The sequence below is a fragment of the Papio anubis genome, chromosome 18 (genome assembly GCF_008728515.1).
Source record: "Papio anubis isolate 15944 chromosome 18, Panubis1.0, whole genome shotgun sequence".
NCBI lineage: Eukaryota > Metazoa > Chordata > Mammalia > Primates > Cercopithecidae > Papio > Papio anubis.
Window position 1 is genome coordinate 72,000,373 of NC_044993.1, and position 27,216 is coordinate 72,027,588.

Here is a 27,216-nt window from a genome sequence, read left to right on the forward strand (position 1 = left end):
GTTTGAGACGGAGTCTCGCTCTGTCACCCAGGCTGGAGTGCAGTGGCCGGATCTCAGCTCACTGCAAGCTGCACCTCCTGGGTTTACGCCATTCTCCTGCCTCAGCCTCCCGAGTAGCTGGGACTACAGGCGCCCGCCACCTCGCCTGGCTAAGTTTTCGTATTTTTTTTAGTAGAGACGGGGTTTCACCGTGTCAGCCAGGATGGTCTCGATCTCCTGACCTCGTGATCCGCCCGTCTCGGCCTCCCAAAGTGCTGGGATTACAGGCTTGAGCCACCGCGCCCGGCCAATTGCACATTTTTTGAGTATAGAATTGGATAAGTATTGACATATCTGTACACCCATGAAACCATTGTGGGTGCACGTCAATCAAGAAAAGGTACACATCCATCACTTCCCTTTTTTCGTTTATTTATTTATTTTTTGGGACAACATCTCACCTTGTTTCCCAGGCTGGAGTGCAGTGGTGTGATCATGGCTCACTGCAGCCTCAACCTCCTGGGCTCAAGCAGTCCTTCCACCTCAACCTCCGAAGTAGCTGTGACTACAGGCACGCGCCACCATGTCTGGCTAATTTTTCTGTTTGTTGTACAGACGGTGGTCTCACTATGCTGCTCAGGATGGTCTCCCAGTCCTGGGTTCAAATGATCTTCCCACCTGGGACTACCACAGTGCTGGAATTACAGGCATGAGCCACTGCGCCCAGTCCATTATTTCCATCTTTACCTTTCAGTGATCTGGGCTGTCAGGGTGTCCACCTGTCCTGTGACCCTCTTTGGATGGTTCTTCAGGCCTCTCTACTCAGGTGGGAATCTCTGAATTAGGGTGTGCTTGTGGGAGCTTCAGTTGTGATCTGGGTTCAAGATTTGGTGCAGTGAGCAAGCAGAAGTACCCAAGAGAGCCTCTAGGGGGCGGTGGTGGTTAAGGCCACGTTCTTGTTTTCTTTTCTGTTTTTTTTTTTTGAGATGTAGTCTAGCTTTGTTGCCAGGCTGGAGTGCAGTGGCGAGATCTTGGCTCACTGCAAGCTCCGCCTCCCAGGTTCAAGTTATTCTCCTGCCTCAGCCTCCTGAGTAGCTGGGATTACAGGCACACACCACCACGCCCAGCTAATTTTTGTATTTTTAGTAGAGACAGGGTTTCACCACGTTGGCCAGGATGGTCTTGATCTCCTGACCTTGTGATCCGCCCGTCTCGGCCTCCGAAAGTGCTGGGATTACAGGCATGAGCCAGTGTCCGGCCAAAGGCCATGTTCTTATCTAAGCTTTTCCTCTGACCTTGCCTAACATCTGTAATGCCAACATAGTTAACAAGCCCTGTTTTGTGTACAGTACACCTTATTAACTGTGCTACTCAAAGTCTCTATATCTTTACTGACTTAAAAAAATTGTCTCTTTGGCCAGGCATGGTGGTTCACGCTCGTAATCCCAGCACTTTGGAAGGCCAAGGCAGGTGGATCACTTGAAGCCAGGAGTTAGAGACCAACTTGGCCAGCCTGGTGAAACTGTGTCTCTACTAAAATTACAAAATTTAGCCACGTGTGGTGGCACATGCCTGTAATCTCAGCTACTCATGAGGCTGAGGCACGAGAATCACATGAACCTGGGAGACAGAGGTTGTGGTGAGCTAACACCATTGCACTCCAACAGCCTGGGCAACAGAGCGAGACTCTGTCTCAAAAGAAAAAAAATTGTCTCTCTCTCCTTTTTTTTTTTTTTTTTTTTTAAGACAGGATCTCACTCTGTCATGCAGGCTGCAGTGCAGTGGTGCAATCATGGCTTACTGCAGCCTTGACCTTCTGGGCCCAAGTGAGCCTCCCACCTCATCCTCCCAAGTAACTGGGACCACAGACGAGCTCCACTATGCCTGGCTAATTTTTTGTTTGTATTTTTTGTAGAGATGAGGTCTCTCTCTGTTCAGTCTGGCCTCAGTGATTCTCCTTCCTCGGCTTCCCAAAGTTCTGGGGTTACAGGCATGAACCACTGTGCCCAGACAAAAGTTGTCTACTTGATCTGTAAACCTCAAGAGAAGGTGTGATAAACCCTCTTGCAATGTTTGTATTTCACAGTTTAGCTTCGTAGGCTGATGTTCTATTTTTTTTTTTTTTTTTTTGGAGACACAGTGTTGCTCTTCTTGCCCAGGCTGGAGTGCAATGGTGCAATCTCAGCTCATCGCAACTTCCACCTTCTGGGTTCAAGCAATTCTTCTGCCTCAGCCTCCCGAATAGCTAGGATTACAGGCGCCGCCACCATACCCCGCTAATTTTGTATTTTTAGTAGAGATGGGGTTTGTCCATGTTGGTCAGGCTAGTCTCAAACTCCCGACCTCAGGTGATCCGCCTGCCTCGGCCTCCCAAAGTGCTGGGATGACAGGCGTGAGTCAGTGCGCCTGGCCAATGTTCTATTTTTGAGAGCACAACAGTTCATAATATATTCTACATAGGCTATACCTGTTATTGTGTAGAAAAACAGACTCTTTACCCATTTAACACCTTTTGCCTTAGGTTTATTTTTCTGGTATCAACAATGGCACATTTACTTTGTGTTTGCAGTTTCCTGTCTTTTTTTTTTTTTTTTTTTGAGACAGAGTCTCACTTTGTTACCCAGGTTGGAATGAAGTGGCACGATCTCAGCTCACTGCAACCTCCCCCTCCCGGGTTCAAGCAATTCTCCTGCCTCAGATTCCTGAGTAGCTGAGACCACAGGCGTGTGCCACCACGCCCAGCGAATTTTTGTATTTTTAGTAGAGACGGGGTTTCACCATACTGGCCAGGATGGTCTCGATTTCTTGACCTTTTGATCCACCCGTCTCGACTTCCCAAAGTGTTGGAATTACAGGCGTGAGTCACTGTGCCTGGCAATATTTTTTTTTTTTTTTTTTTTGAGATGGTGTCTCACTCTGTCGCCCAGGCTGGAGTGCAGTGGGGTGACCTCGGGTCACTGCAACCTCTGTCTCCCAGGTTCCAGCGATTCTCCTGCCTCAGCCTCCCGAGTAGCTGGGATTATAGACACCCACCAACACACCTGGCTACTTTTTGTATTTTTAGTAGAGACGGGATTTCGCCATGTTGGGCAGGCTGGTCTCCAATTCTTGGCCTCATGTGACCCGCCTACCTTAGCCTCCCAAAGTGCTGGGATTACAGGTGTGAACCACTGCGCCTGGCCAGGTTTTCTTGTTTCTTTTCTCCTCTTCTAGTTTTCCCCTTTTAGGCTAACAATTATTAACTGTTAATAAAAACCCTCAGGTCTGTATTTTATCAAGAAACATTTCCCTAATGTCTTCCCCCATGAACCAAACAAGATCTCTGGCACATTTTATTTGCTCTGTCTCACCACATGGTTTTTGGTTTTTTGTTCTTTGTTTTGGGATAGAGTTTCACTCTTGTTACCCAGGCTGGAATGCCATGGCACAATCTCAGCCCACTGTAACCTCCGCCTCCCGGGTTCAAGCAATTCTCCTGCCTCAGCCTCCTATCTGGGATTACAGGTGCGTGTCACCACGCCCAGCTAATTTTTGTATTTTTAATGGAGACGGGATTTCACCATATTGGTCAGGCTGGTCTCCAACTTCTGACCTCGTGATCTGCCCACCTCAGCCTCCCAAAGTGCTGGGATTACAGGTGTGAGCCACCGTGCCTGGCCTAATTTTTGTACTTTTGGTAGAGACGGGGTTTCCCCATATTGGCCAGGCTAGTCTCGAACTCCTGACCTTGTGATCTGCCTGCCTTGGCCTCCCAAAGTGCTGGGATTACAGGCATGAGCCACCGCTCCTGGCCAGTTCTTTTTTTCTTTTTTCCTTTTTTTTTTTCCGAGACAGGGTCTCACTCTGTTGCCCAGGCTCGAGTGCAGTGGCACAATCACGGCTTACTATAGCTACTGCCTCCTGGGCTCACATGCTCCTCTGGCCTTGGCCTCCCGAGTACCTGGGACTACAAGCGTGAGCCAGTTTGGCTAATTTTGGCTAATTTTTGTAGAAACGGGGTCTCATCATGTTGGCCAGGCTGGTCTCGAATTCCTGGGCTCAAGGGATCCACCTTCCTTGGCCTCCCAAAGTTCTGGGATTACAGAAGTTAGCCACTGCGCCCTGCTGGCAAATTTCTTAAACTGTCTGTGCCTCAGTGACTTCATTTAATAAAGGGAATAATTGTAGCACCTTTTTCCTAGAGCTGTGAAGATTCAATGGAATAAATAAGGCAATAAATGAATGGATGGGGAATGAAGGATGTGGGTTTCCTCCCTCTTGTCTTTCAACCTCCCGTTGCCTGTTGTCTCTCTTCCCCCTCTCTCCCTCTGTCTCTCTCTTAGCCGGGAAACCTGGGGTAGGGAAGCTTGGAGTCAGCGGGAGCATCGGGAGGTTGCGGACACTGATTGGGGACGCCCACGGAGACAGTCCGGGAGAGGGATCGGGGTGCGGCCTGTGGCTGCTGCAGGAGGAGGAGGAGCCCGCGGCCCGGCCCACACCCGGGCAGAAGGGCGGAGCCAGGTGGCTTCCCGCCCACGTACTTTAGCCTGCAGTGGGGCGGAGCGAGAAAATACCTTGTCCACCTCGCGCCTCTGTCGACTCTGCAGTGCGACGGGCGGAGCTTCAGGACGCCCCGCCTCCTGTTCCGCCCCACGTCGTATGCGACCCGGAGACGCGTGGGGCGGAACTTCCGGACGCCCCGCCCTGCTGCCGACCCTGCGGAGCTGAGGGTGAAGCCTTCGGATGCCCGTCCCTCATCGCTGGCCCGGTCGCGCTGAGGCGAAGCGGGCGGAGCCTGCACCCGCCCCGCCAACCTTCGCCCCGCCCGCCTCGCGCCGCGCAGGGAGGAGGAGGAGGAGCCGCAGCCGGGCCCGCACTGCAGCGCCAGCGCCCGAGCGGGCGGCCAAGCTTCTGGAGCGGCCTGTCCCCGAATCCCGAGCGGGCGTCGCTCAGCAGCCGGTCGCTCAGCAGCCCCGTCCCGCTCCGCGCCCGCCATGCCGTCCGCGGGCCCCGCCTGAGCCGCGGTCTCCGCGCGCGGGCGGGCCTGGGGACGGCGGGGCCATGCGCACGCTGCCCTGACAATGCCGCCCGCGGCGCCCGCCCGCCTGGCGCTGGTCCTGGGCCTGGGCCTGTGGCTCGGGGCGCTGGCGGGGGACCCCGGGCGCGGCTGCGGGCCCTGCGCGCCCCCCTGCCTCTGCGGCCCTGCGCCCGGCGCCGCCTGCCGCGTCAACTGCTCGGGCCGCGGGCTGCGGACGCTCGGTCCCGCGCTGCGCATCCCCGCGGACGCCACTGCGTTGTGAGTAGCGGGCCCAGCGGGACCCGGGAGAGGCCGCGGGGCGGGCGGGCGTGGGCGCGTTCCCTGGCCCGGTACTGGAAGCAGGACGCGGGCCAGGACGCTCCCAGGGCGAGGCTCCGGCGCGGGACGGCGGCCCTGCTAAATAAGGAACGCCTGGAGCCGCGGTTGGCACGGCCCCGGGGAGCCGAAAAACCCCGGGTCTGGAGACAGACGTCCCACCCGGGGGCTCTGCAGACGCCAGCGGGGGCGGGGCGCGGAGGCCGCGCTCAGCTGAGAGGACAAACAGTCGCTAATTGGAGGGGAATTGGGATGCGGCCTGGGGCTGCGGGATACCCTGGGAGGTGGGGATGGCTGTCGGGGGCGGTAGGGAAGACTTTCAGGAGGTGTCTGGACAAGGATTTGATGGATGTGCAAGAATTGGCCTGATGCTTAGGAAGGGGCGCTGAGGTGGGTCCAGAAGAAGGGGGCGTGAACGTTGTCAGCAAAGACCGTGAGGCTGGAGGCTGGCCACGGGAGGTGGGCTCGCGGGTGGGCTGGAGTCATGAAGGGCCTCAGGCGCTCTGCTGTTGGGTTCCAAGGCTATCCTGAGAACAGCGGCGAGGGAGGATTGCTGTGAGGGATTAAAGCCTTGTCATGTTCGCTTTCTGGACATAAAAGCAACAGGTGGCCTTCATGGAGACGCTGCCCATAGCCAGGTCTGTGCCAGGCTCCTGTTGGGGGTCGTCATGCGGAATCCTGACCCTGACCCTCTGAGGCATAGGGACTGTGGAGATTTGCATTTCACAGATGGGGAAACAGGTTTGGAGAGGTGACACGACCTGTCCCAGGTATCACAGTCGGGACAGGATCTGTCCCAGGCATTACAGTCAGGGCAGGACCTGTCCCAGGTATCACAGCCGGGATGTGCATAGCAGGGGTATGGAACTGAGGTGCTCAGGATCCAGAGTTGGGTTGAAAAGGGCACAGGGGACTAAGATAAGCAGACAGTTGTCACCAGCGCTGTGGAGAGTCTCGGGGCCAGTCTGATGCCTTGTATTTCCCAGGCTCCAGGCTGCTCCCTAGGACGCTGTGTCTCCCTGGGTGCGTGCTGGATCCCTGGGGAATGTGGCACATCCCCAGACTTGCTGAACATTGGGTGGGTCCTAGCATTTGGTTTTGTAATGTTTCTGGGTCACTCCTGCCTGTGGCCACCCTTCCTTAGGGTAGCCGTGTGTCCTTGGGGCTTTGCTGGTTGGTCTCAAGGGTGGGAGAAGAATGGATTCTCCTGGACCCGTGGAGCTCGTACCCCTCTGGGCCACACTGCTCCTGCGCTCAGTGACTGCTGAAGCGTGCGTCTTGCGGCCGTCTCTGTGGAGATGGCCTGCTCCTGCCTGGCAGCAGCGCCCACAGAATTGCATCAGACCTACCCACCCGTTGTTTCTGATGCTGTAGCCGAGGGCTCCTGTGTCTGCCAGTCTGGTCACTGGGGGCTCTGTCCAGGTCCTGCACCTGGGGTTCCTGCTTCCCAGCACCTGGTGGTGTCCATGTGAGCAGCCCCTCAGGAGCTGTCCAGGAGAGAAGGGCGCTGGTGACGGCTGACCAGAGAACAAGGCCCGGGCTCTCCAGGCCCTCAGCACAGCAGTGGAGCCCTCACCCTTGCCCCTGCCTTGTGGTGTTCCCTTAGGCTCTGATCCTGGGGTTTGGAGGAGGGGGACCCTGGGAGTTGGTGGCCTGTCCCAGCCTGAGCTGGCAAGATTCCAATTGCCAGGCCCCTCAACTGTGCAACAGGGTACAGGGTGACCTCATGTGGGCAGGTGGGTGCTGTTCTGTACACACCTGGAGCTGCCGCTGGGAGAGTTCTGGAAGGTGGGGCGAGGGGACCCATGGGACACTGGGGCCTTGGGAAGGATGTTAAGGCCCTGGCTGGCCCCTGAGGCCACCCTCTGTGCTGTGGAGGCTGCCCAGCCATTTTGCTGTCTATCCTGCAATCTCCTCCTCAGGGAGATGACTGGGTTTTCCCCAGGGGAGAGGGGCCGAGCTGGGGAGGTCGAGGACACAGATCACAGCTGCTGGCGGGTGTTTAAGGGCCCAGGAGCGTTGCTATCTGGGTGTCCCCAGCAGCCTTCCTGGGGGCTCATGCAGGTGCCTCTCTACTTGTGGCTCCCCTGCTGCTGAAGCTCAACAGGGACAGCTGTGTCCAGTCCCCGATGGAGGACAGCCGGGGCTTCTGAGGCCACAGCCTTCCTTGGGTTAATGATGATGCTGAGAGGTGGCAGCTTTTGGAAAAGATGGCGCACTGCAAAATGTGCTGCTACGCGTGGCTGGAAGCTTCGTGGGGAGACGTGGGCAGAGCTGTGACTGACTCATGGACCACCCACCCCAGAGCCTGCCCTGCCCTCCTTGCCCCTACCCTTCTCCCTCCTGACCCATGTTTTGAACCAAATTCCTTTTCTTTATCTGCAAGCATTTTGGAGGGCATGGCAATACCGCAGACCCACCTAACACAACAAACAATTCCTTAATGCCACCAAAGGCCTGGTGTGTTCAGATTTTTGGTTTAATAGTTGGAATCAGGAGCCAAATAAGGTCCACACAGTGCAGTTAGTTGATGTCTTTTTTTTTTTTTTTTTTTTTGAGACAGAGCCTTGCTCTGTCTCCAGGCCGGAGTGCGTGATCTCAGCTCACTGCAACCGCTGACTCCCTGGTTTAAGTGATTCTCCTGCCTCAGCCTCCCATGTAGCTGGTAGTTGGGATTACAGGCATGCACCACCACACCTGGCTAATTTTTGTATTTTTAGTAGAGATAGGGTTTTACCATGTTGGCCAGGATGGTCTCAATCTCCTGACCTCGTGATCTGCCCACCTCGGCCTCCCAACATGCTGGGATTACAGGCATGAGACACCATGCCTAGCCAATGTATTTTAAAAATACATACTTTTTTTTTTTTTTTTTTTGAGATGGAGTTTCGCTCTTGTTGCCCAGGCTGGAGTGCAATGGCGTGATCTCGGCTCACTGCAACCTCCGCCTCCCGGGTTTAAGCGATTCTCCTGCCTCAGCCTCTCAGTAGCTGGGATTACAGGCATGTGCCACCACGCCCGGCTAATTTTGTATTTTTGGTAGAGACGAGGTTTCTCCATGTTGGTCAGGCTGGTCTCAAACTTAACCTCAGGGGATCCGCCTGCCTTGGCTTCCCAAAGTGTTGGGATTACAGGTGTGAGCAACAGCACCAGGCAAAAATATATATGTGTCTTTAAGGCTGGTCAAGCAAAGCAGTGGGATTGGAGAAAGAACAAAGAATTCTACCTGGCTGTGATCAATTCATTATAAACACCACTGTGCTTGGACCAGCCAGCTGATGTCTTTTGTTTTGTTTTGTTTGAGATGGAGTCTGGCTCTGTCACCTAGGCTGGAGGGCAGTGGCGCAATCTCGGCTCACTGCAACCTCTGCCTCCTGGGTTCAAGCGATTCTCCTGCCTCAGCCTCCTGAGTAGCTGGGATTACAAGCGTGCCACCACACCCGGCTAATTTTTAAAAATATTTTTAGTAGAGACGGGGTTTCACCATGTTGGTCAGGCTGGTCCCGAACTCTTGGCCTCAGGTGATCCGCTTGCCTTGGCCTCCCGAAGTGCTGGGATTACAGGTGTGAGTAATGTCTTTTGTTTATTTATTTATTTATTTATTTATTTATTTATTTATTTATTATTTTTGAGATGGAATCTTGCTCTGTCGCCCAGGCTGGAGTGCAGCAGCACCATCTTGGCTCATTGCAAGCTCTGCCTCCCAGGTTCATGCCATTCTCCTGCCTCAGCCTCCCAAGTAGCTGGGACTACAGGTGCCCACCACCACGCCTGGCTAATTTTTTGTAGTTTTAGTAGAGACAGGGTTTCACCGTGTTAGCCAGGATGGTCTTGATCTCCTGACCTCATGATCCGCCCGCCTCGGCCTCCCAAAGTGCTGGGATTACAGGTGTGAGCCACTGCCTGTCTTTTAAATGTCCGATGATGTCTAGGAGCTTCCCTTCCTCTCTTTCTCCTTATGCAATTTGTTGAAGAAACTTGACTCCTGCAGCCTGGATTTCCCACTGTGTCTTGGGGGTGCCACCTCCGTGGTGTCACCTCCGTGGTACTGTGAGTGTGTCCTTTGTATTTCTTGTAAATTGGTTATTGGAGTGGATATCCCATTGTCCTGGAGGTTGTCCTGGCTGGCACTGCCCTAGGTGTAGATGTCATTGGCTCAGGGCTGCCTGCTCTAAAGGCCACTTCCTGGTGCTGGGTGCCACTCACCCTGGCTGGGGGTTACCTGGGTCTGCTGCCGTCTCACGAATGCTGGGGTCCAGGACTGGGCACATACGAGGGACTTGGTAGGTGCTTGGTTCACTGATGTAAAATATTGGAGCACCCAGGGCCTTGCCCTTTCCCACCTGCATCCCTGAATGACAAGAGAGTGTCGGGGAGTGTAGGGGTAGGAGGCACAGCCCCCGGGGTCCCTGCCTGGGATTGGCGTCGGGGAAGATAGGCATTCTGGAGCGACCCCTAGGCCTGATGCCTTAGAGTGCAGCTGCCACGGGCATGGCTGCCTTGGGGGCTGACAAGGCCAGGGAAGGGCCCTCTGCTCCTATTTCTGGTCCCTGGATCCTGAGAGCGAAGACTAGGGATTGTCACCAAGGCCTCCATGAGCCCTTACCAGAAGGAGGGCTGCCCTTGAGGGCTCTGTTATCACTGGAGCCCGCGTTCAAGCAACACGCAAATGATTCTCCAAGGATAGAGATAGATGATGGGGAGGGGGCTGGCCTGGAAGGACCCCCAGTGCAGGTGACACTGAAGCCAGGTTTCAAAGCTCTCTGTGGCCCAGAGAGAGTCCCCAAAGGGCAAGGTGACTGGGGGGCAGGGGTAGGGCCTCTGTCAGGAGAGCCTAGGAGAGGCCCGTGCCTTCTAGGAAGAGCCGAGCCCTGGCAGCCGAGCGGAGGTGGTGGGGAGGACTTGCATCCTGCATGTCCCAGCTGGCCTCTCCTGTGGTCCCTGAGCTGGATCCCACGTGGCTCCCGCACTCAGGCATTCAGAACGTGCATGCGTGGGAAACGGTAGTTTCTTTATTAGACACAAATGCAAACTCGCCAAACTTGTGGACAAAAATGTGGAGAAGAAATCACACACTCACTCCTGTATGCGATCGCTGGCAGGGGCCGTGGAGGAGTTGGGGAGGCTTTGGTTGTGTCTGCAGCAGTTGGGAATGTGGGCAGATGAACCTGGAGCACCCGAGCTCCCGCTGCAGAGGCAACTGTGGAGACAGAGAGCACCTGCAGGTCATCCATCCAGTATCGGCTTTGCATCCAGATCATCCAGGGAACACTGTGACTCAGCAACAGACAGGGACCCCATTTAAACATCGGCAAGGGGCCACTCGCACCTGGAATCCCAGCAGTTTGTGAGGCCAGGGTGGATGAATTGCTTGAGCCCGGGAGTTTGAGACCAGCCTGGGCAACAGGGCGAGACCCTGGTCTCTAAAAAATAAAAGAACATGCCGGGCGTGGTAGTGTGCGTCTGTGGTTCCAGCTACTTAGGAGAGTGAGATGGAAGGATCACTTGAGCTGAGGAGGTCAAAGCTGCAGTGAGCTGTGATCACACCACTGCACTCCAGGCTGGGTCACAGAGCAAGACCCTGTTTCAAAAAAAAAAAAAACACACAGGATCCGAACAGAGATTTCTCCAGAGAAGACGCACAGATGGCTAACCCCGCGTGAGAAGATGGTCAGCCTCATTAGTCATGAGGGAAACACAAATCAAAACCACCGGCTGGCTGGGCGTGGGGGCTCACGCGTGTAATCCAGCACTTCAGGAGGGCAGATTGCTTGAGGCCAGGAGTTTGAGGCCAGCCTGGGCAACATAGGAAGACCAATAAATAGATATTAGTGGTGGCACCTGTAGTCCCAGCTAGTTGGAAGGCTGAGGGAGAATTCCCTGAGTCTGTGAGGTTGAAACTGCAGTTAGCCGTGATTGTGCCGCTGCACTCCAGCCTGGGTGACAGGAAACACTGTCTTAAAAAAAAAAAACAAACCAGACTGGGCGCGATGGCTCACGCCTGTAATCCCAGCACTTTGGGAGTCCAAGGTGGGTGGATCACAAGGTCAGGAGTTCGAGACCAGCCTGACCAACATGGTGAAACCCTTTCTCTACTAAAGATGCAAAAATTTGGCTGGGCGTGGTGGCACATGCCTGTAATTCCAGCTACTGAGGAGGCTGAGGCAGGAGACTCCCTTGAACCTGGGAGGCGGAGCTTGCAGTCAGGCAGTATCATACCACTGCCCTGTAGCTTGGTCAACGGAATGAGACTCCATCTCAAAAAAAAAAAAAAAAAAAAAAGAAGCCGGGCATGGTGGCGCATGCCTGTAGTCCCAGCTACTTTGGGGGCTGAGGCAGGAGAATCACTTGAACCCGGGAGGCAGAGGTTGCAGTGAGGCAAGATCACACCATGCACTCCAGCTTGGGAGACAGAGCAAAACTTCATCTCAAAAAGGAAAGGTCCGGGAAAAGCCTGCACCCGCTCCCCCGCGGTGGCCATGCCGGGCCCTACGCTGAGCCCTCTGTTTTCTTGTCTCTCCATTCCTCATCACAGTGCTGCAGGGTTGGAGCCACTCCTGGTCCCATTTTACAGACCAGGAAATTGAGGCTCTGAGAAGCCGTGGTGGAGATGATTTCATCAGCATGCTCTGGGGCAGACCCCTGGAGCCACACAGGGGGTGTGGGGCCCACACCAGTGCCCTGGTTTATAGACAGAAGTGGCAATGGCGCTTCCGATTGGGGCTGGGATGTGCTTGGACTCCCTGAGGGGCTTTGGGGCCCTGCGCCCAGGTCCAGCTGTTTGGGTGCTGCCAGCCCCTCCCACCTGTCCCGCCCAGGCTCATCCCTGCTGTGTCCCTTCCCTCTGGTTTCCTGTTCAGTTTCAGGAAGGAGGCTGGGAACCCAAGTGGTAGGGAATTTGGGCCCTGGAGTCAGACCTGGGTTCACATCCCATCGCCTCCATTTCCGGTGTGACCTTGGTCCAGTCTCTCAGCCTCAGTTTCTTCACCTGTAAAGTGGGCTCCATGATTAGATGCGCCCTGTGGAGCAGTGTAGCAGCAACGTGGTTCAGCCACTGGTGGCCCTAACAATCATAACTTGTTAAAGTAGCTCCATCGGTCCCCTCGGGGGTTCTGGGGGCCCGTTCCCCTGTCCTGCATGCACTGTGAGACCTTCCCTGCCACAGAGCAGAGTGTAACAGCCTGAGGGTGAGGGGCACCCAGAGCCAGGCACTGTGCCCATGCTCAGACTGGATACTGGACAATGGGAGCCAGAGCAGCCTGGATGGGTAGACTTCTGTGGACCCCTCAGCATCCAGCCTTGGTGCCTTCAGCGCAGGGCCGCGTGGCTGTGGGGTCTCACAAGACCTGGCCCACTCCTGCTTGTGCCTGCACCTGAGTGTTCGTGCATTGGTGCCTTCTGACGCATTCTAGTGTGTGTGAGACATGCGGAGCTGGAAAGTGTTGGCAGAACTGTGAGCGCCGTCTTCGCTCCTTTTGTTCTTTTGACCTAAACTGGCGTGCAGCACTGCCTGAGTTCTGTTCAGTGCTTGCTCTGACGTGCGGACCCTGCTGCAGCCTTGCTGTTAGGCAGTGGCGGTGTGTGCCATCATTGGTGGGCACCGAGGGCCTTTGGGAGCTTTGGGGAGGTTGTGCCAAGCCTGAGCCCCGACATCCCCCTTCCTGGCTTTCTGTGGGCTCTTCTGAGACCAGGGTGTCTCTGCAAGGGCCTCCTGCTGGAGCCGCCTCCGTGGATCTCTTCTGCCATCCTGGCCCACGAGCGGGTGATGCGCTGGCCACTGTCTTGTGACAGTGGCCTGGCACTGCTGCCAAATGTGGGTCCCGCATCTGCAAGCCCCTCCCTGGGTCCCCTAGGGTATGGGGTGGCTCTGCCACTGCCCTCGCTCCCCGACCTTGGGGTACCTCTCCCCCAGCTCGGGGGGAGACCCTGCCTAGGATCTCTCCAGTGAGGAAGACACTTTGGAGGGAGACACACGTGTTCTTTTTTGGAGCTCTGCAGTGGCCATGGAGCCCAGCCCACCAAGCGCCCTGGGATGAAAACATCCCGCTGCTGTCTGGGCCTGGCCCGCGCTCTGCTGCCTGCGCTCCAGCTGGCTGAGGCCGGGCACGTCTGCGGGCAGGCACAGCGGCGGGGGCGCCACAGTTCCCCTGCAGAGTGAGTGCAGCTGGAAAATGCAGCTCACGCCCTTTCCCAGAACACCTCGCTCTTCGTGGCTTGGCAGCTGTCCTCGCCGAGGGGCCGGGGTGCCCAGGCACCGGTGGCAGGAGAAGGGCTACATCTGGGGCTGAGGTGGGCAGCGTCCTTTTCTCCCTGCAGCTCCCAAGGCCCAGCCCTGGCCCAGCTGGCGTTCCTGACCTTAGCAGCTCCATGATCTGAAGACAGGCTGGGTCCTGTGAGGCCACCTCGGAAAGGGCTTTGTGTCCAGGCAGGGGCGGAAGCCAGCTCTTCCTTCTGGTTGAGGCAGGAATGAGGCCAGTGCTGGGGCAAGCCGTTGCCCAGGGAACGTCACAGCTGTGGGAGTACAGGGGGTCCGGGTCCTGAGCCCATCCACTGTGCATCGTGGCCCTGGCCTCAGGCTGGCTTGTGCCATCATTGGCTGTGCCCACAGCTGAGTGGGTGATGGAATTCCAGCTGCCCGGCCGGATCTGTGCGGCTGCTATCTCCAGGGCACTGCTGCGCCCGCACAGCCGGGCTCATTGGCCAGTTCACTTGCCCCCCCACCCTCTTCCTGCCTTGGCTTCCTCCATTGACACACTGGACCCTGCTGGCTGCCTGGGGAGGTGTTTGGGGGGTGGTGTGGGGGAGGGGGGCCCCTGGAGCCTCAGTGTACTCATCAGGAGCATAGGGCCAGAGCAGCACCTGCCCACGCCGGCTGTGACGGGTCAGAGTGGAGAGGGACGCGAGGGGTCGTAGCGCCTGGCTCTGTGTTGCAAGGAGCTTGCAGGCACTCCCTGCAAGCAGGGGCACCAGGAGCCGGCCCTCATTCTCCCCTTGACCTGGAAGGGTGACCCTGACCCCAGCGGCAGGTGGACGTGTATATGAAGCACCCTCCTTCCCACACCCCACAGGTGGGCTCGCCTCCAAACAGCCCTTTCTGAGTTGACTGTGTCTTTCCATCAGTGTAGGCAAGGACATCACAGACTCCCCTTTCTCATCTCCCTTGTTCAGGCTCCGAGGCCGGAGTCTCCATCCGTGTGCCTGCCTGTGGGTCCCGGGAGGACCTGAGGCTGCCCATGTCACCCCCAGTGTCTCATCCCGGGAAGAGTTCAGCCATGGGAGGGATCTGTAAGGACAGAATGCCACTGGGTCTGGGGCTCCCCGGCTAGTCTCACACCCCAGGACCAGGACCCAGAGACCCTTATGCAGGGCTCTGTTGTTTGGGCCCTGGCAGCCTCGTCCTCTATCCAGAGGCTGCAACCCCCATCCCTCGTGGGGCCGGGGTTGTGGCTGGCCTCCCTGGCCCTCCCCATGGAAGTGGTAGGCGGAGCCAGCAGCCGTCTGCGCAGCCTGGGGCTGCACTGTGTTCCTTCAGATGAGCGCCGTCCCAAACTGCAGCCCGTTAATTTAAACAGGATCATTTCCGGCCCTGGAAACCGCCTCACTCTCCTTAAATAGAAAGGAGCACAGCACAGAGGGAAACAGATGAGGTCATGGCTCGCCTGGCCCAGCGAGGAAGGGGCCGCAGTGGGGGTGGCACTGCCGCCTGTCCCCTGTCCTCTCCAGCGCCCACACTGCGGCCCCTTTCCTCACCCTGGGCCTGCTCTAGGGAGGGTTGGGCCTGGGAGTCCCCTTGCTGGGCTGAGGGGAACCGTCTCCTCCAGGAGAGGATGGGGCCTGGCAGGGGGCATGGGGCCTCCCCGGGTCTGGCGTCCCGTCCTGCCCCTGCCGAGGGAGGAGTGGTTACATAAGCTCCACAGGCCCCTCCGAGCCGGTCCCCCCCAGCCCAGTTTCCAGTGAGGCAGCCAGCGCGGGCGGGGGTGCCGGGCCTGGCGCACGCCTGCTGCTGACCACATGCGTCTGGAATGTGCAGATGTTTCTTTGGGGGCTCCGTCTGGCCCCCAGACCCCACTTAGCATTTGGTCTGGGGAGTGGGCACCTGGGGCAGTCAGCTCTGAGTGTGGGGCTCTGAGGCGGGTCCGATTTGTCCGCGGCCATTCCCTCTGCTGTGGATTGGGAGGGCCCTGGGGGCTGCCCCACACCCAGGGAAGTTCTCAGCCCCACTGTCGCGAGCCCCGACCACGGCTCCTCCTGCCCAGGAGCGCCTGCGGGGCGGAAGGCCCAGCCCCAAGACTTCCCGGCCCTGCCAGCCTCAGGCTTCACCCACCCTTGCGCCAACTGTGGGCAGAGCCCAGGGGAAGGCAGGAGAGCCAGCGCCCGGCTGGGAACATCCCTGAGGGGCCCACACTCCAGGGCCAGGGGGCCTGACCTGGGGTTCATACGCCTGGGTGGCGGGCAGACCCGCTGCAGCATGAGACACGTGTCACCTACCTTGGGCTGGCAGGCTGGCCCCGCTGCCCACAGCCCTGGGACGTGGCCCCACCTGCGACAGGGGTGTGGAGGGGGAGCCTCCAGGCCTGGCGACATCCTCTGCTGTTCCTGTTCCTGCTCCAGGATGGTGCTAGGAAGGGGTGAAGCCCCCACTGTGGCCACACACCTGGGACTTCCTTCTCCACCTAATGGTGCCCCAGAAACCGCTAAGGAGTTTGCTGGGTCCTACGCTAGGATGGTCCTAACTCCTCCTGCCTTCCAGATCAGACACTCAGTGCTGGGGGCCCCTCGTGTCCCGGGGCTGGAGCACCGTCCTGCCCCCCATGGGGGTGCACTCCTCTCAACAAGCCTGCTCTCAGCTTACTTGGGAGCACATCCTGGCCCTCGGGCACCCATCAGGCCATCCCTGTGCACCTGGCTCCCACCCTTCCAGCTAACAGCAGGAACTGGGGCAAGGGGTATGTGGGGCAGCAAGGCCTTGGGACTCCAGAGGACCCTGCACTCCACTCTGTGTTCTTGCCTGGGCTTAGGGCCACCCTGTGGTCCTGCTGCCAGATGCCTGGGCCCTGCTGTGTCCTCCATCCTTGCAGGGAACCAGAATGTGGGGGCAGGGCATCAGACAGTGGTGATGATGTCACCTGGCGGGTGCAGAGGAAGCCTGAGGGGCGGGGTGGGGGGCTGGCGCGAGGCCGCCTGGCTAGGCCTTGGCGTTCCCCCAGAACGGCGATGGCAAAAGCAGATGGAGATGTGGAAAAGTACGGGAGCAAGCGGGGTGAGGACTCCACAGGGACCCCTGTGCCCATCCCTGTTCCTGAAGCCCACACCTGAGTCCTGCCCAGGGCAGATGCTTGCACACCGTGGGGGGCTGCATCTGGCTCGTGTCTGGGCTGCAGCTTGGTTCTGCTGTCCTGGGCTCTGGGAGCTCGGCTGAGCGGAGTCCCCAAAGCCTTGCTGTGTTTCTGGGCCGTGGGCCGGGGTGAGGGCCAGGAGAAGGAGCCAGCCCAGAGCCTGGCGTGCAGGGAGTGCGTGGCCAGCACCCATGACAGGCGAGGCTGCCTGCTGGCGTGGAAGAAGTGTCCATGGTACCCCAGGCCTGGTCCGCAGTGGGGTGGGCGGGGAGCGGGTGGGCTCTGGGGTCCTCGGCTGACCTGCCCCCATGCCTGCCCTGGCTTGTCAGCTCCCAGCAGCAGCCATTCTTGATGGATTTTCCAGAAAATGGGATGTGGCCAAACATTTTCAGGCTTTTTCTTTCCTTCCTCCTGTGGCCTTTGTGGGAGCTGCTCCCCATGCCTAGGGGCAGGTGTGAGAGCCTGTGCCCCCTCCCCAGGGCTGTTTCACAGCTGTGTCCCTTCCAGGGGGCCTGCCTGTGTTCACCGTGGCCTCTGCAGCACCCCTTGCCCCCTAGAGCTGCTGCTCCTCAGGTCCCACTGCCTCATTTCTCCCTGAAGCGTTGGTTCTGCTGCCGCTGCAGCCGCTGGCAAGTCCCTCCTCAGGTCTCACTGCCGTTCCTCATGGCACAGTGTCCCCCTCGGGCATGATGCTTGGGCAGCGAGTGGGAGTCTGGCTGCCTCACCCTATCTCGAGAATGGCCTCTTGCTGGTCTTCCAGTCGCCGGCCTGTCCCATCCCACAGTGGAATGCTATGGACACCCAGCAGTGCGGCTGTGGGCACCCCCGTCCTTACGGGCAGTGGGGAGCACCTCAGCCTATGTCCCCACCTTGGTGTAGAGGAGGGGACGGCAGAGAAGCTGAGTTCAGTTAGGGGGAAAACGGCAGCCCTGCCAGAGGGGCCATTCCCTGTGTGCCTGGCCCCCAGATCCTCTCCCCTCCAGGAGCCCAGGGCACTGGCACAGGCTCTCTGAGTGTCCCACAGCACCTCGTCTATCTGGGCACCCAGCCCGAGTCAGGGCCCAGCTCCACCGTCAGTGGCTGGTGCTGCTTCCTGGCATGGAGAAGGCCTCGTCTGCTCTGTCCCCCTCAGCTGGGGTGGCCTCTGGTCCCCTTTGTTGGTTCCCCTCTGAAGCCCCTGCCCTGGCCCCGGGTCCCTCTGGGCAGCCTGTGTGTGCGTCTCTCCTGTGCCAGGGTAGGCTGCTATGGGAGTGGAGCTCCGATAAGCAGGGCTGGAGGCTGGCAGGGGCCGGGTGGGCACTCAGGAATGGAGGCCGCCCTACCTTAGGCCTGGCTGCCAGGTGGTCATTGCTGGGAAGAGCAGGTCTGGGCGGAGGCACCTGCTGGGTCACGTGTGGGGAGGGTGATACCTGGGGAAGTAGAGGCCCATGGCAGGCGGCTAGGCCTTGGGGGCCTGGGGAGCAAGGGGTTGGCGTGCAGAGCTGGGGAGGGAGCCACAGTCCCTGTGGCAGGTACACTACTGGGAGTGGTGGGACCAGGAGGGGCACCCAGGGTGGGCAACATGGTGACCCCGGAGGTGCCTGAGGCCGAGGGAACGTGGAGTTCTCGGTTTGCCCTGGCTCTCTGGCTTCTCACCTGCTTGTCACCAGCACCAGGACCTGGTTTGTACTCAGGCAGCTCTGAAAAGAGAGACATGCTGCCGCCCTGTGGTTTCTGTTGCTTTTTCTCCACTGACTACTAACATGGACTGTCTTTCCCACAGCTGTGACCAATTGTGCTTCTTTTCATTGCCTGTTTTTTTTTTTTGGTTTTTTTTTTTTGAGTTTTCCTTTTTTTCCTCCCTCCCTCCTTTTTTCTTTTTCTTTTTCTTTTCTTTTTTTTTCTTTTTTTTTTTTTTTTGAGATGGAGCTTCACTCTTGTTGCTCAGGATGGAGTGCTGGAGTGCAGTGGCACAATCTCAGCTCACTGCAACCTCCGCCTCCTGGGTTCAAGTGATTCTCCTGCCTCAGCCTCCCGAGTAGCTGGGATTACAGGCGCCCACCACCACACCCAGCTAATTCTGTATTTTTAGTAAAGATGGGGTGTCTCCATGTTGGTCAGTCTGGTCTTGAACTCCTGACCTCAGGTGATCCGCCTGCCTTAGCCTCCCAAAGTGCTGGGATTACGGGTGGGAGCCACTGCACCTGGCTCTTTCCCCTTCCCCTTTTCCTTCTCTTCTCACTCTCTGTCCTCCGTTTCTTTCCTTTCTTTTCTTGTTTTCTTTTCTTTTTTTTTTTTGAGACGGAGTCTCTCTCTTTTGCCCAGGCTGGAGTGCAGTGGTGTGATCTCGGCTCACTGCAACCTCGGCCTCCCGGGTTCGCGTGATTCTCCTGCCTCAGCCTCCTGAGTGGCTGGGACTACAGGCGCCAACCACCATGCCCATCTAATTTTTGTATTTTTAGTAGAGACGGGGTTTCACCCTGTTGGCCAGGATGGTCTTGATCTCTTGATCTCGTGATCCACCCACCTCAGCCTCCCAAAGTGTTGGGATTACCGGCAGAAGCCACTGCACCCGGCCCCTTCCCCTTCCCCTTCCCTTTCTCCTTCCCCTTCCCCTTCTCTTCTCTCTCTCTGTCCTCCCTTTCTTTCCTTTCTTTTCTTGTTTTCTTTTTTTTTTTTTGAGATGGAGTCTCGCTCTGTCGCCCAGGCTGGAGTGCAGTGGTGTGATCTTGGCTCACTGCAAGCTCCGCCTCTGGGGTTCATGTGATTCTCCTGCCTCAGCCTCCCGAGTGGCTGGGACTACAGGCCCCCGCCACCATGCCCGGCTAATTTTTGTATTTTTAGTAGAGATGGGGTTTCACCCTGTTGGCCAGGATGGTCTCGATGTCTCGATCTCATGATCCACCCACCTCAGCCTCCCAAAGTGCTGGGATTACAGGCGTGAGCCACCGTGCCCGACCTCTTTCTTTTCTTTTTCTTTCAAGATCGGGTCTTGCTCTGTCGCCCAGACTGGACTGCAGTGGCACAATCAGAGCTCACTGCAGCCTCGACCTCTCTGGCTCAAGCGATCCTCCCGCCTCAGCCCCCCGAGTAGTTGGAACTACAACTACACACCACCATGCCTGGCTGATTCTTTTTTTTTCGTTGTAGAGATGGGGTCTTGCTATGCTGCCCAGCCTGGTCTCAAACAGTCCTCCCTACTCTGCCTCCCAAAGCACTGGGATTACAGGCATAAGCCACCACACCCAAATTCCTTTTCTTCTTTTTAACTGGAATAGTTGACTTTTTCGTTCTTAGCTGTGTTGGGAGAGTATTTTTGGCCTTCAATATGTCATCTAAGTTGCTAGTGCTTTTCTCAACTTGTAGTTTGTTTTCTGATTTTATTTATATTTTGTGTAGAAGTTGTGTATTTTAGATAGAGTTAGGTCTGCTGGTCTTTGATGTTTTATTTATTTATTATTTATTTATTTTTGAGGTAGAGTCTCGCCCTTTCACCCAGGCTGTGGTACAGTGATGCGATCTCAGCTCACTGCAGCCTGGACCTCTCTGGGCTCAAGCGATTTGTCTCGCCTCCGCCTCCCAAGTGTTTGGGACCCCAGGCGCATGCCACCATGCCTGGCTGATACGTATTTTTTGTAGATATGGGGTCTCACTGTGTTGCCCAGGGTAGTTTCTAAATCCTGGGCTCAAGCGATCCTCCTGTCTCAGCTCCCACGGTGCTGGGTTACCGGCGTGTGCCCCCATGCCCAGCCATCTTGGATGTCTCGTTTCTCCTGGGTTTATGCCTCAAGATGGTACCTGCTCCCTGTGCTCCCTGGTAGCCTGGTAGTGAGCCTGCTTCTCACACATTCATACCTGGTTGTGGTCCCACAGTGGGACCATCCTGCTGCTGGGTTAGGAGCAGGAGATGGGGGGCCCTCGGGTCTGTGTAGGGGCTGTGGACAGGGTTGGGAGGCCTTGGCTCTGGGGGGGACTGTGGACAGGAGATGGGAGTCCTTGGCTCTATGGAGGGTCTGTGGACAGGGGACAGGGGGCCTTGGCTCTTGGGGGCGACTGTGGACAGGAAATTGCAGGACCTTGGCCCTGCATGGGATGGGTTGGGGGTCTGTGCCCATCCTTGCCCTGGGTGGACAGGTCTGTGTGGCACTCGGCATAGGGCTGAGATGGGTACAGAGGGCTGAGGCCCCCAGGCCTCTCCTGGCTTGGTTTCCCCAGATGAGCGTTCATTTGGGTCTTCCATCAGAAAGACCCCTTCTGACCTCAGGGAGTGGGGAGCTCAAGGGTGGGAGGCCATAGCTTGGGGGTGCTAAAAGTGTATGGGGTGGGCCCAGGGATGGCCTGGCCTACTAGGGGCTCTGGCCCTGACCCACTGCCACTCACTCCTCAGAGACATCTCCCATAACTTGCTCCGGGCGCTGGACGTCGGGCTCCTGGCGAACCTCTCGCAACTGTCAGAGCTGTGAGTGTCCCCCAGCCTCGCCAGCATGCAGGGCTCATCCCAGATGGGCCGGCGGCACCGCCTCTTGCTGCTCGGCTGTGGGGGCTTCCATCAGCTTTGCCGAATCCCCCCTCTCTTCCAGGGATATAAGCAACAACAAGATTTCTACGCTAGAAGAAGGAATATTTGCTAATTTATTTAATTTAAGTGAAATGTAAGTTGTGGTTCTTTGGGTGGGTGTCAGTGGCTGGACCCCAGGCCCCCAGCATCCCTTCTGCCCTCCCAGTTGGTCTGTGTCCCATTCCAGGCTTGAGACCAGATCCTGGGGGCAGTTCACTGCCTGCTTGGAGCCCCCCAGGGCCGGCTTGGTTGGGGCAGGGGTGGCGGTGCTGTCAGGGTGGCTCCAGGGCCTGATTGCCGGTGAGGGGCTGGTGTAGACCCTTCCCACCAGACCTGGTCCCCAACTCCTGCCCCTGCCTTGCAGAAACCTGAGTGGGAACCCGTTTGAGTGTGACTGTGGCCTGGCGTGGCTGCCGCGATGGGCAGAGGAGCAGCAAGTGCGGGTGGTGCAGCCCGAGGCGGCCATGTGTGCTGGGCCTGGCTCCCTGGCTGGCCAGCCTCTGCTCGGCATCCCCTTGCTGGACAGTGACTGTGGTGAGTGCCAGTGGGTGGGGCCAGCTCTGTCACTCCCAGCCAGGTGGGACCTGGGCCCTGCAGACACCTGGGAGGGCCTCCGGGCCAAGAGAGCAGCATGGGAGCCTGTGGGTGGATGGGGGGCATGGGGTGGAACCAGGAGGAGGGGAACCCAGGGTCTAGCAGCTGCCTCTTCTAGGTGAGGAGTATATCGCGTGCCTCCCTGACAACAGCTCAGGCACTGTGGCAGCAGTGGCCTTTTCAGCTGCCCACGAAGGCCTACTTCAGCCAGAGGCCTGCAGCGCTTTCTGCTTCTCCACTGGCCGGGGCCTTGCGGCCCTCTCGGAGCAGGGCTGGTGCCTGTGTGGGGCAGCCCAGCCCTCCAGTGCCTCCTTCGCCTGCCTGTCCTTCTGCTCTGGCCCCCCGCCGCCTCCTGCGCCCAACTGTGGGGGCCCAACCCTCCTCCAGTATGTCTTCCCTGCCTCCCCAGGGGCTGCCCTGGTGGGGCCCCATGGACCCCTGGCCTCTGGCCAGCTAGCAGCCTTCCACATCGCTGCCCCGCTCCCTGTCACTGCCACACGCTGGGACTTCGGAGATGGCTCCCCCGAGGTGGATGCCGCTGGCCCGGCTGCCTCGCATCGCTATGTGCTGCCTGGGCGCTATCATGTGACGGCTGTGGTGGCCCTGGGGGTCGGCTCAGCCCTGCTGGGGACAAACGTGCAGGTGGAAGCGGCACCTGCTGCCCTGGAGCTCGTGTGCCCGTCCTCGGTGCAGAGTGACGAGAGCCTCAAACTCAGCATCCAGAACCGTGGCGGTTCAGGCCTGGAGGCTGCCTACCGCATCGTGGCCCTGGGTGAGGAGCTGGCCCGAGGTGAGTGCCTCCTGCCCACCTCCCCTTCCTCCCCAGGGCCGTCTGGGTGGGGCAGAGCCTGGTACCCCCATCTTAGGCCCACACTGACCATTGACACCCTCATTCCCACCGGTCTCCAGTGGTGCACCCGCTTTGCCCCTCGGACACGGAGATCTTCCCTGGCAACGGGCACTGCTACCGCCTGGTGGTGGAGAAGGCAGCCTGGCTGCAGGCACAGGAGCAGTGCCGGGCCTGGGCTGGGGCCGCCCTGGCCATGGTGGACAGTCCCGCCGTGCAGCGCTTCCTGGTCTCCCGGGTTACCAGGTGCCTGCCCCCACCCCTGAGGGGCCAGAGGTTGGGGGATCTCCAAAACACTGGGGCAGAGCCCGCGGCTGGGGAGGCTTAGGTGGAGACAGACGGGAGCTGGGCCGGCCCTGGTGAGGAGATGGCGCCGGCCGGCAGGGCCGCTGCGTCAGCTCTGCAGATACAGAGGCTGACGTGAGCTGGGGACAGCCTCTGGACCCTCCTGGGGCACGCCACATGGGAGGTGGCCTGCACAGAGATCCCTGCCAGTGCCCACAGGCCCCATGGGTGGGTGCTGCTGTGAGCCTGGGCTGGTGGGCCTTGCTCTCTGGGCTCTGAGCCTCAGTTTCCCCATCTGGAAAGGGGGACAGTGATGGGGCTCTGGACGGGCTACTGTGAGGGTAGGAGGATGCAGGAGTGCCCTGAGCCCCCTGCCATCCCACACTCGCCCACAGGAGCCTGGACGTGTGGATCGGCTTCTCGACTGTGCAGGGGGCGGAGGCGGGCCTGGCGCCGCAGGGCGAGGCCTTCAGCCTGGAGAGCTGCCAGAACTGGCTGCCCGGGGAGCCACACCCAGCCACAGCTGAGCACTGCGTCCGGCTCGGGCCTACCGGGTGGTGCAACACTGACCTGTGCTCAGCGCCACACAGCTACGTCTGCGAACTGCGGCCTGGAGGTGTGCAGGGGCCAGGCGGGGGTCCTGAGACACTGGCTATGGTTAGGGGTCTGCCGAGGGCCCGCGGTGGAGGTGGAGGAGCTGGTGGGAGCTCTCGGGCTGCTCGGTCCCCAGTCTGTTGGCCCTGGTGTCCTGGGCCCTGGCCTGGCGCCTCACTGCACACTCACCACCCCAGGCCCAGTGCAGGATGCCGAGAACCTCCTCGTGGGAGCACCCAGTGGGGACCTGCAGGGACCCCTGACGCCTCTGACACCGCAGGATGGCCTCTCAGCCCCGCACGAGCCCGTGGAGGTAGTTGGCCCTCTGTGTTCTAGAACCCACTCTCCTGCTTGCCCCTGGAGGCCTTGCCTGCCCTGCCCACTGTGGGCCTCGCTAAAAATCTTGGGGGCCTTAATGCTGCTTGGGCCTAGTGAAGATGGTTGGGAAAACCCAGAGTGCAGAGAGGAAAGTGTTAACTCACGTTACCCCCAGGCCTTTTCTCTGAGTGTTTGCGAGTTATTCCTGAAAGGCAGGTCAGGGGTCCTGCTGCCCATGGACAGTTTCCATCGGAGTCTTCCTCGTGAGCGACAGGAGCATGGCATGTGGGGGTCTGAAGGCTCACTTCCCTTCCTTCCCCTCTTTCTGGGGAAGTTTGGGTCAGGGGAGTCTGGGCCTCAGGCTGGGGTGGAGTTTGTGGAGCTGAGGCGGCCCCCTACCCTCCAGGTCATGGTATTCCCGGGCCTGAGTCTGAGCCACGAAGCCTTCCTCACCACAGCCGAGTTTGGGACCCAGGAGCTCCGGCGGCCTGCCCAGCTGCGACTGCAGGTGTACCGGCTCCTCAGCACGGCAGGTGGGACTCTGGGGTGGTGGGCACCGCAGGGCTCGGGGTGGCCTCTTTGAGCTCTCACGTCTGCTGGTCCCGTGGCCACCAGAGCGGTCCCCTGTCTCTGGTGGACAGAGCTGGAGTTCCAGAGACACCAGCTCGTTCCAGGTGTCCCAGGGATGGATCGGGTCGGGCCTGCCTGGGGGCCGGCCTGGGTCAGTCGGCTGGCCAGAGGCAGGGAGGCAGCACTGGGCTGGGAGTGCTGCCCAGGCGGGGAGACCTGTTCTCACAGCAAAGCCAGGCTTGCCCGTGCAGTCAGGTGGGCATCTCTGACGGTGGCCTGTGGGCGAGTCAGGGCCCCAACAACCCTCCCTTCCTCGCAGGGACCCCAGAGAACGGCAGCGAGCCTGAGAGCAGGTCCCCGGACAACAGGACCCAGCTGGTCCCCGAGTGCATGCCGGGGGGACGCTGGTGCCCTGCAGCCAATGTCTGCGTGCCGCTGGACGCCTCCTGCCATCCCCAGGCCAATGGCTGCACGTCAGGGCCGGGGCTGCCCGGGGCCCTCTATGCGCTATGGAGAGAGTTCCTCTTCTCCGTTCCTGCGGGGCCCCCCACGCAGTACTCGGTGTGTGGCCCTGACCTGAGTCTGTCCCCTGCATCTCCTCAGGCCACCTTCCTGTCTGCTGCCCAAGGTCTGGGTCTGCTCACCAGACACACCCAGCCTGCAGGCTCCTCCCATGTCCCTGCCACTTCCAACCTCTGACCTCCAACCTCCGACCTCTGCAGTGCCCTTGCCCCTCTCCCAATGGGAGAAGCTCTCGCCTGGGCTCTTGGCACGTGCTGTGCTTCCTTGTCCCCTCTCCTGGCACAGCTGCTCCTTCCTGCCTGCCAGATCTCGGCCTGTGTCCTCTCCCCGTGTGTCCCCCTGTCCGCAGCTGTCCTGCTTGTCCCTGTCATGAGCTCCGTGGGGAGTTCCCTGAGGCCTGGCTGATGAAGTGGGGAGCCCTGCTTGTCCCCCCTCCTCCCTTGTGCAGGGGTCCACGGGCCATGACCATGAGGACGTGATGCAGCCCTGCCTCCCTTGCCACAGGTCACCCTCCATGGCCAGGATGTCCTCATGCTCCCTGGTGACCTCGTTGGCTTGCAGCACGACGCTGGCCCTGGCGCCCTCCTGCACTGCTCGCCGGCTCCCGGCCACCCTGGCCCCCAGGCCCCGTACCTCTCTGCCAACGCCTCGGCCTGGCTGCCCCACTTGCCAGCCCAGCTGGAGGGCACTCGGGCCTGCCCTGCGTGTGCCCTGCGGCTGCTTGCAGCCACGGAACAGCTCACCGTGCTGCTGGGCCTGCGGCCCAACCCTGGGCTGCGGCTGCCTGGGCGCTATGAGGTCCGGGCAGAGGTGGGCAATGGCGTGTCCAAGCATAACCTGTCCTGCAGCTTCAACGTGGTCTCCCCAGTGGCTGGGCTGCGGGTCATCTACCCTGCCCCCCACAATGGCCACCTCTACGTGCCCACCAATGGCTCGGCCTTGGTGCTCCAGGTGGACTCTGGTGCCAACGCCACGGCCACAGCTCGCTGGCCTGGGGGCAATGTCAGCACCCGCTTTGAGGCTGCCTGCCCTGCCCTGGTGGCCACCCTCCTGCCCGGCTGCCCCTGGGAGACCAACGATACCCAGTTCTCAGTGGTAGCACTGCCGTGGCTCAGTGAGGGGGAGCACATGGTGGAGGTTGTGGCGGAAAACAGTGCCAGCCGGGCCAACCTCAGCCTGCGGGTGACGGCGGAGGAGCCCATCTGTGGCCTCCGTGCCACGCCCAGCCCTGAGGCTCGTGTGCTGCAGGGAGTCCTAGTGGTGAGTACGGCTGAGGCTCTGCCGCCAGTCCCCAGGCAGGTGCCCACAGACAGGGTGCCCACACAGGGCACGAGGCCTGGCTTCCTAGTGAGAGCGGCAGCCCAGTTACTGGGGACGTCAGCCCTGGGCAGGTCCTGCTGGCTGGCTCCTCAGGCTACCTGGTGGGCTCTAAATTCCTGGAAAGTCACAGCTCGGACAGCGGCTCCACTAACACATTCCACTGTCTCATTTCATGAAATGAATTTAAAACTCCGCCCCCTGACTTCACGCGAACCCCCATGAGTCTGTCACACCCTCTGCTGTGTTCTCGCCTGGCTAAAGCGAGTAGCTTTTGAGGTGAAGACTGAACCTCTGATGGGAAAGTGCGGGCTGCCTGCGGTGCTACCATGCTGGGCACATGCGGGACAGGGCTGTCTCCGTCCTGTGGGTGCCTGCCGCTGCACCAGGGGCCTTGGGAGGGGCCGTTTCTGATGGCCCTGGCATGACCTGTGCAGCCTGTCCTGGGTTCTGTCAGCCGATGTGGGTCCTGTCCCTGTGAGGCCCGTGTGCCTCCCCTCATTGCTCCGAGCTCTCTGGCTGAGGAGGTGGGGCAGGAGCCCCAGGAGGGTCTGAGAGGACTCAGAGAGAGGGGGACTCTTTGTAGCTGGTACTAGGTCTGCTTTACAGATGGGGAAACTGAGGCACAGAGCGGTTGAGGCATCAGTAGTACAATGTGGCTGGTTGGAGAGCCGGATAGTCAGTGCCCCCGCCCAGGCTTGGCTCCCATGGCATGCAGTGCCCCGGGCACCTCCTCCAGTCTGTGCCCTGCGTGGGACTCTCCAGCCCAATGGGAGGTGTGTCCAGGAGGCGACAGGCCAAGGGCAGAGCAGTCCTCCACAGAGTCCAGGCTGACACTAGTCCCCCCGCAGAGGTACAGCCCCGTGGTGGAGGCCGGCTCAGACGTGGTCTTCCGGTGGACCATCAACGACAAGCAGTCCCTGACCTTCCAGAACGTAGTCTTCAATGTCATTTATCAGAGCGCAGCGGTCTTCAAGCTCTCAGT

General features: G+C 59.2%; 2 protein-coding genes across 5 annotated transcripts in view; both read left to right on the forward strand.

Annotated features, from left to right (window-relative positions):
• The window catches only part of PKD1 (polycystin 1, transient receptor potential channel interacting), an 82,744-nt gene that overhangs the window by 31,676 nt on the left and 23,852 nt on the right, over positions 1–27,216 (forward strand). The gene's annotated exons all lie outside the window — the stretch shown is intronic.
• Positions 4,641–27,191, forward strand: LOC116271338 (polycystin-1-like). Of its 2 annotated transcripts, XR_004179903.1 has the most exons (12): positions 4,641–5,254; positions 21,014–21,085; positions 21,207–21,278; positions 21,549–21,718; positions 21,897–22,568; positions 22,688–22,871; positions 23,306–23,526; positions 23,702–23,817; positions 24,229–24,355; positions 24,712–24,953; positions 25,419–27,007; positions 27,083–27,191. XR_004179903.1 is itself a non-coding variant. In XM_031658584.1 (11 exons), the coding sequence occupies exons 1-11, from the start codon at positions 5,040–5,042 to the stop codon at positions 26,454–26,456; spliced, it is 3,129 nt and encodes a 1,042-aa protein (XP_031514444.1). In that variant the 5' UTR covers positions 4,641–5,039; the 3' UTR covers positions 26,457–27,144. The 2 variants fall into 2 exon arrangements, 1 of the variants encoding a protein (XP_031514444.1); XM_031658584.1 differs by having other exon boundaries at positions 25,419–27,144.

Coding starts and splice junctions, on each gene's coding strand:
- LOC116271338 (XM_031658584.1), top strand. CDS start 5,040: ATGCCGCCCGCGGCGCCCGCCCGCCTGGCGCTGGTCCTGGGCCTGGGC. Junction 21,719..21,896: donor CTTGCTGGACAGTGACTGTG/GTGAGTGCCAGT, acceptor TGCCTCTTCTAG/GTGAGGAGTATATCGCGTGC. Junction 23,527..23,701: donor CTGCGAACTGCGGCCTGGAG/GTGTGCAGGGGC, acceptor TCACCACCCCAG/GCCCAGTGCAGGATGCCGAG.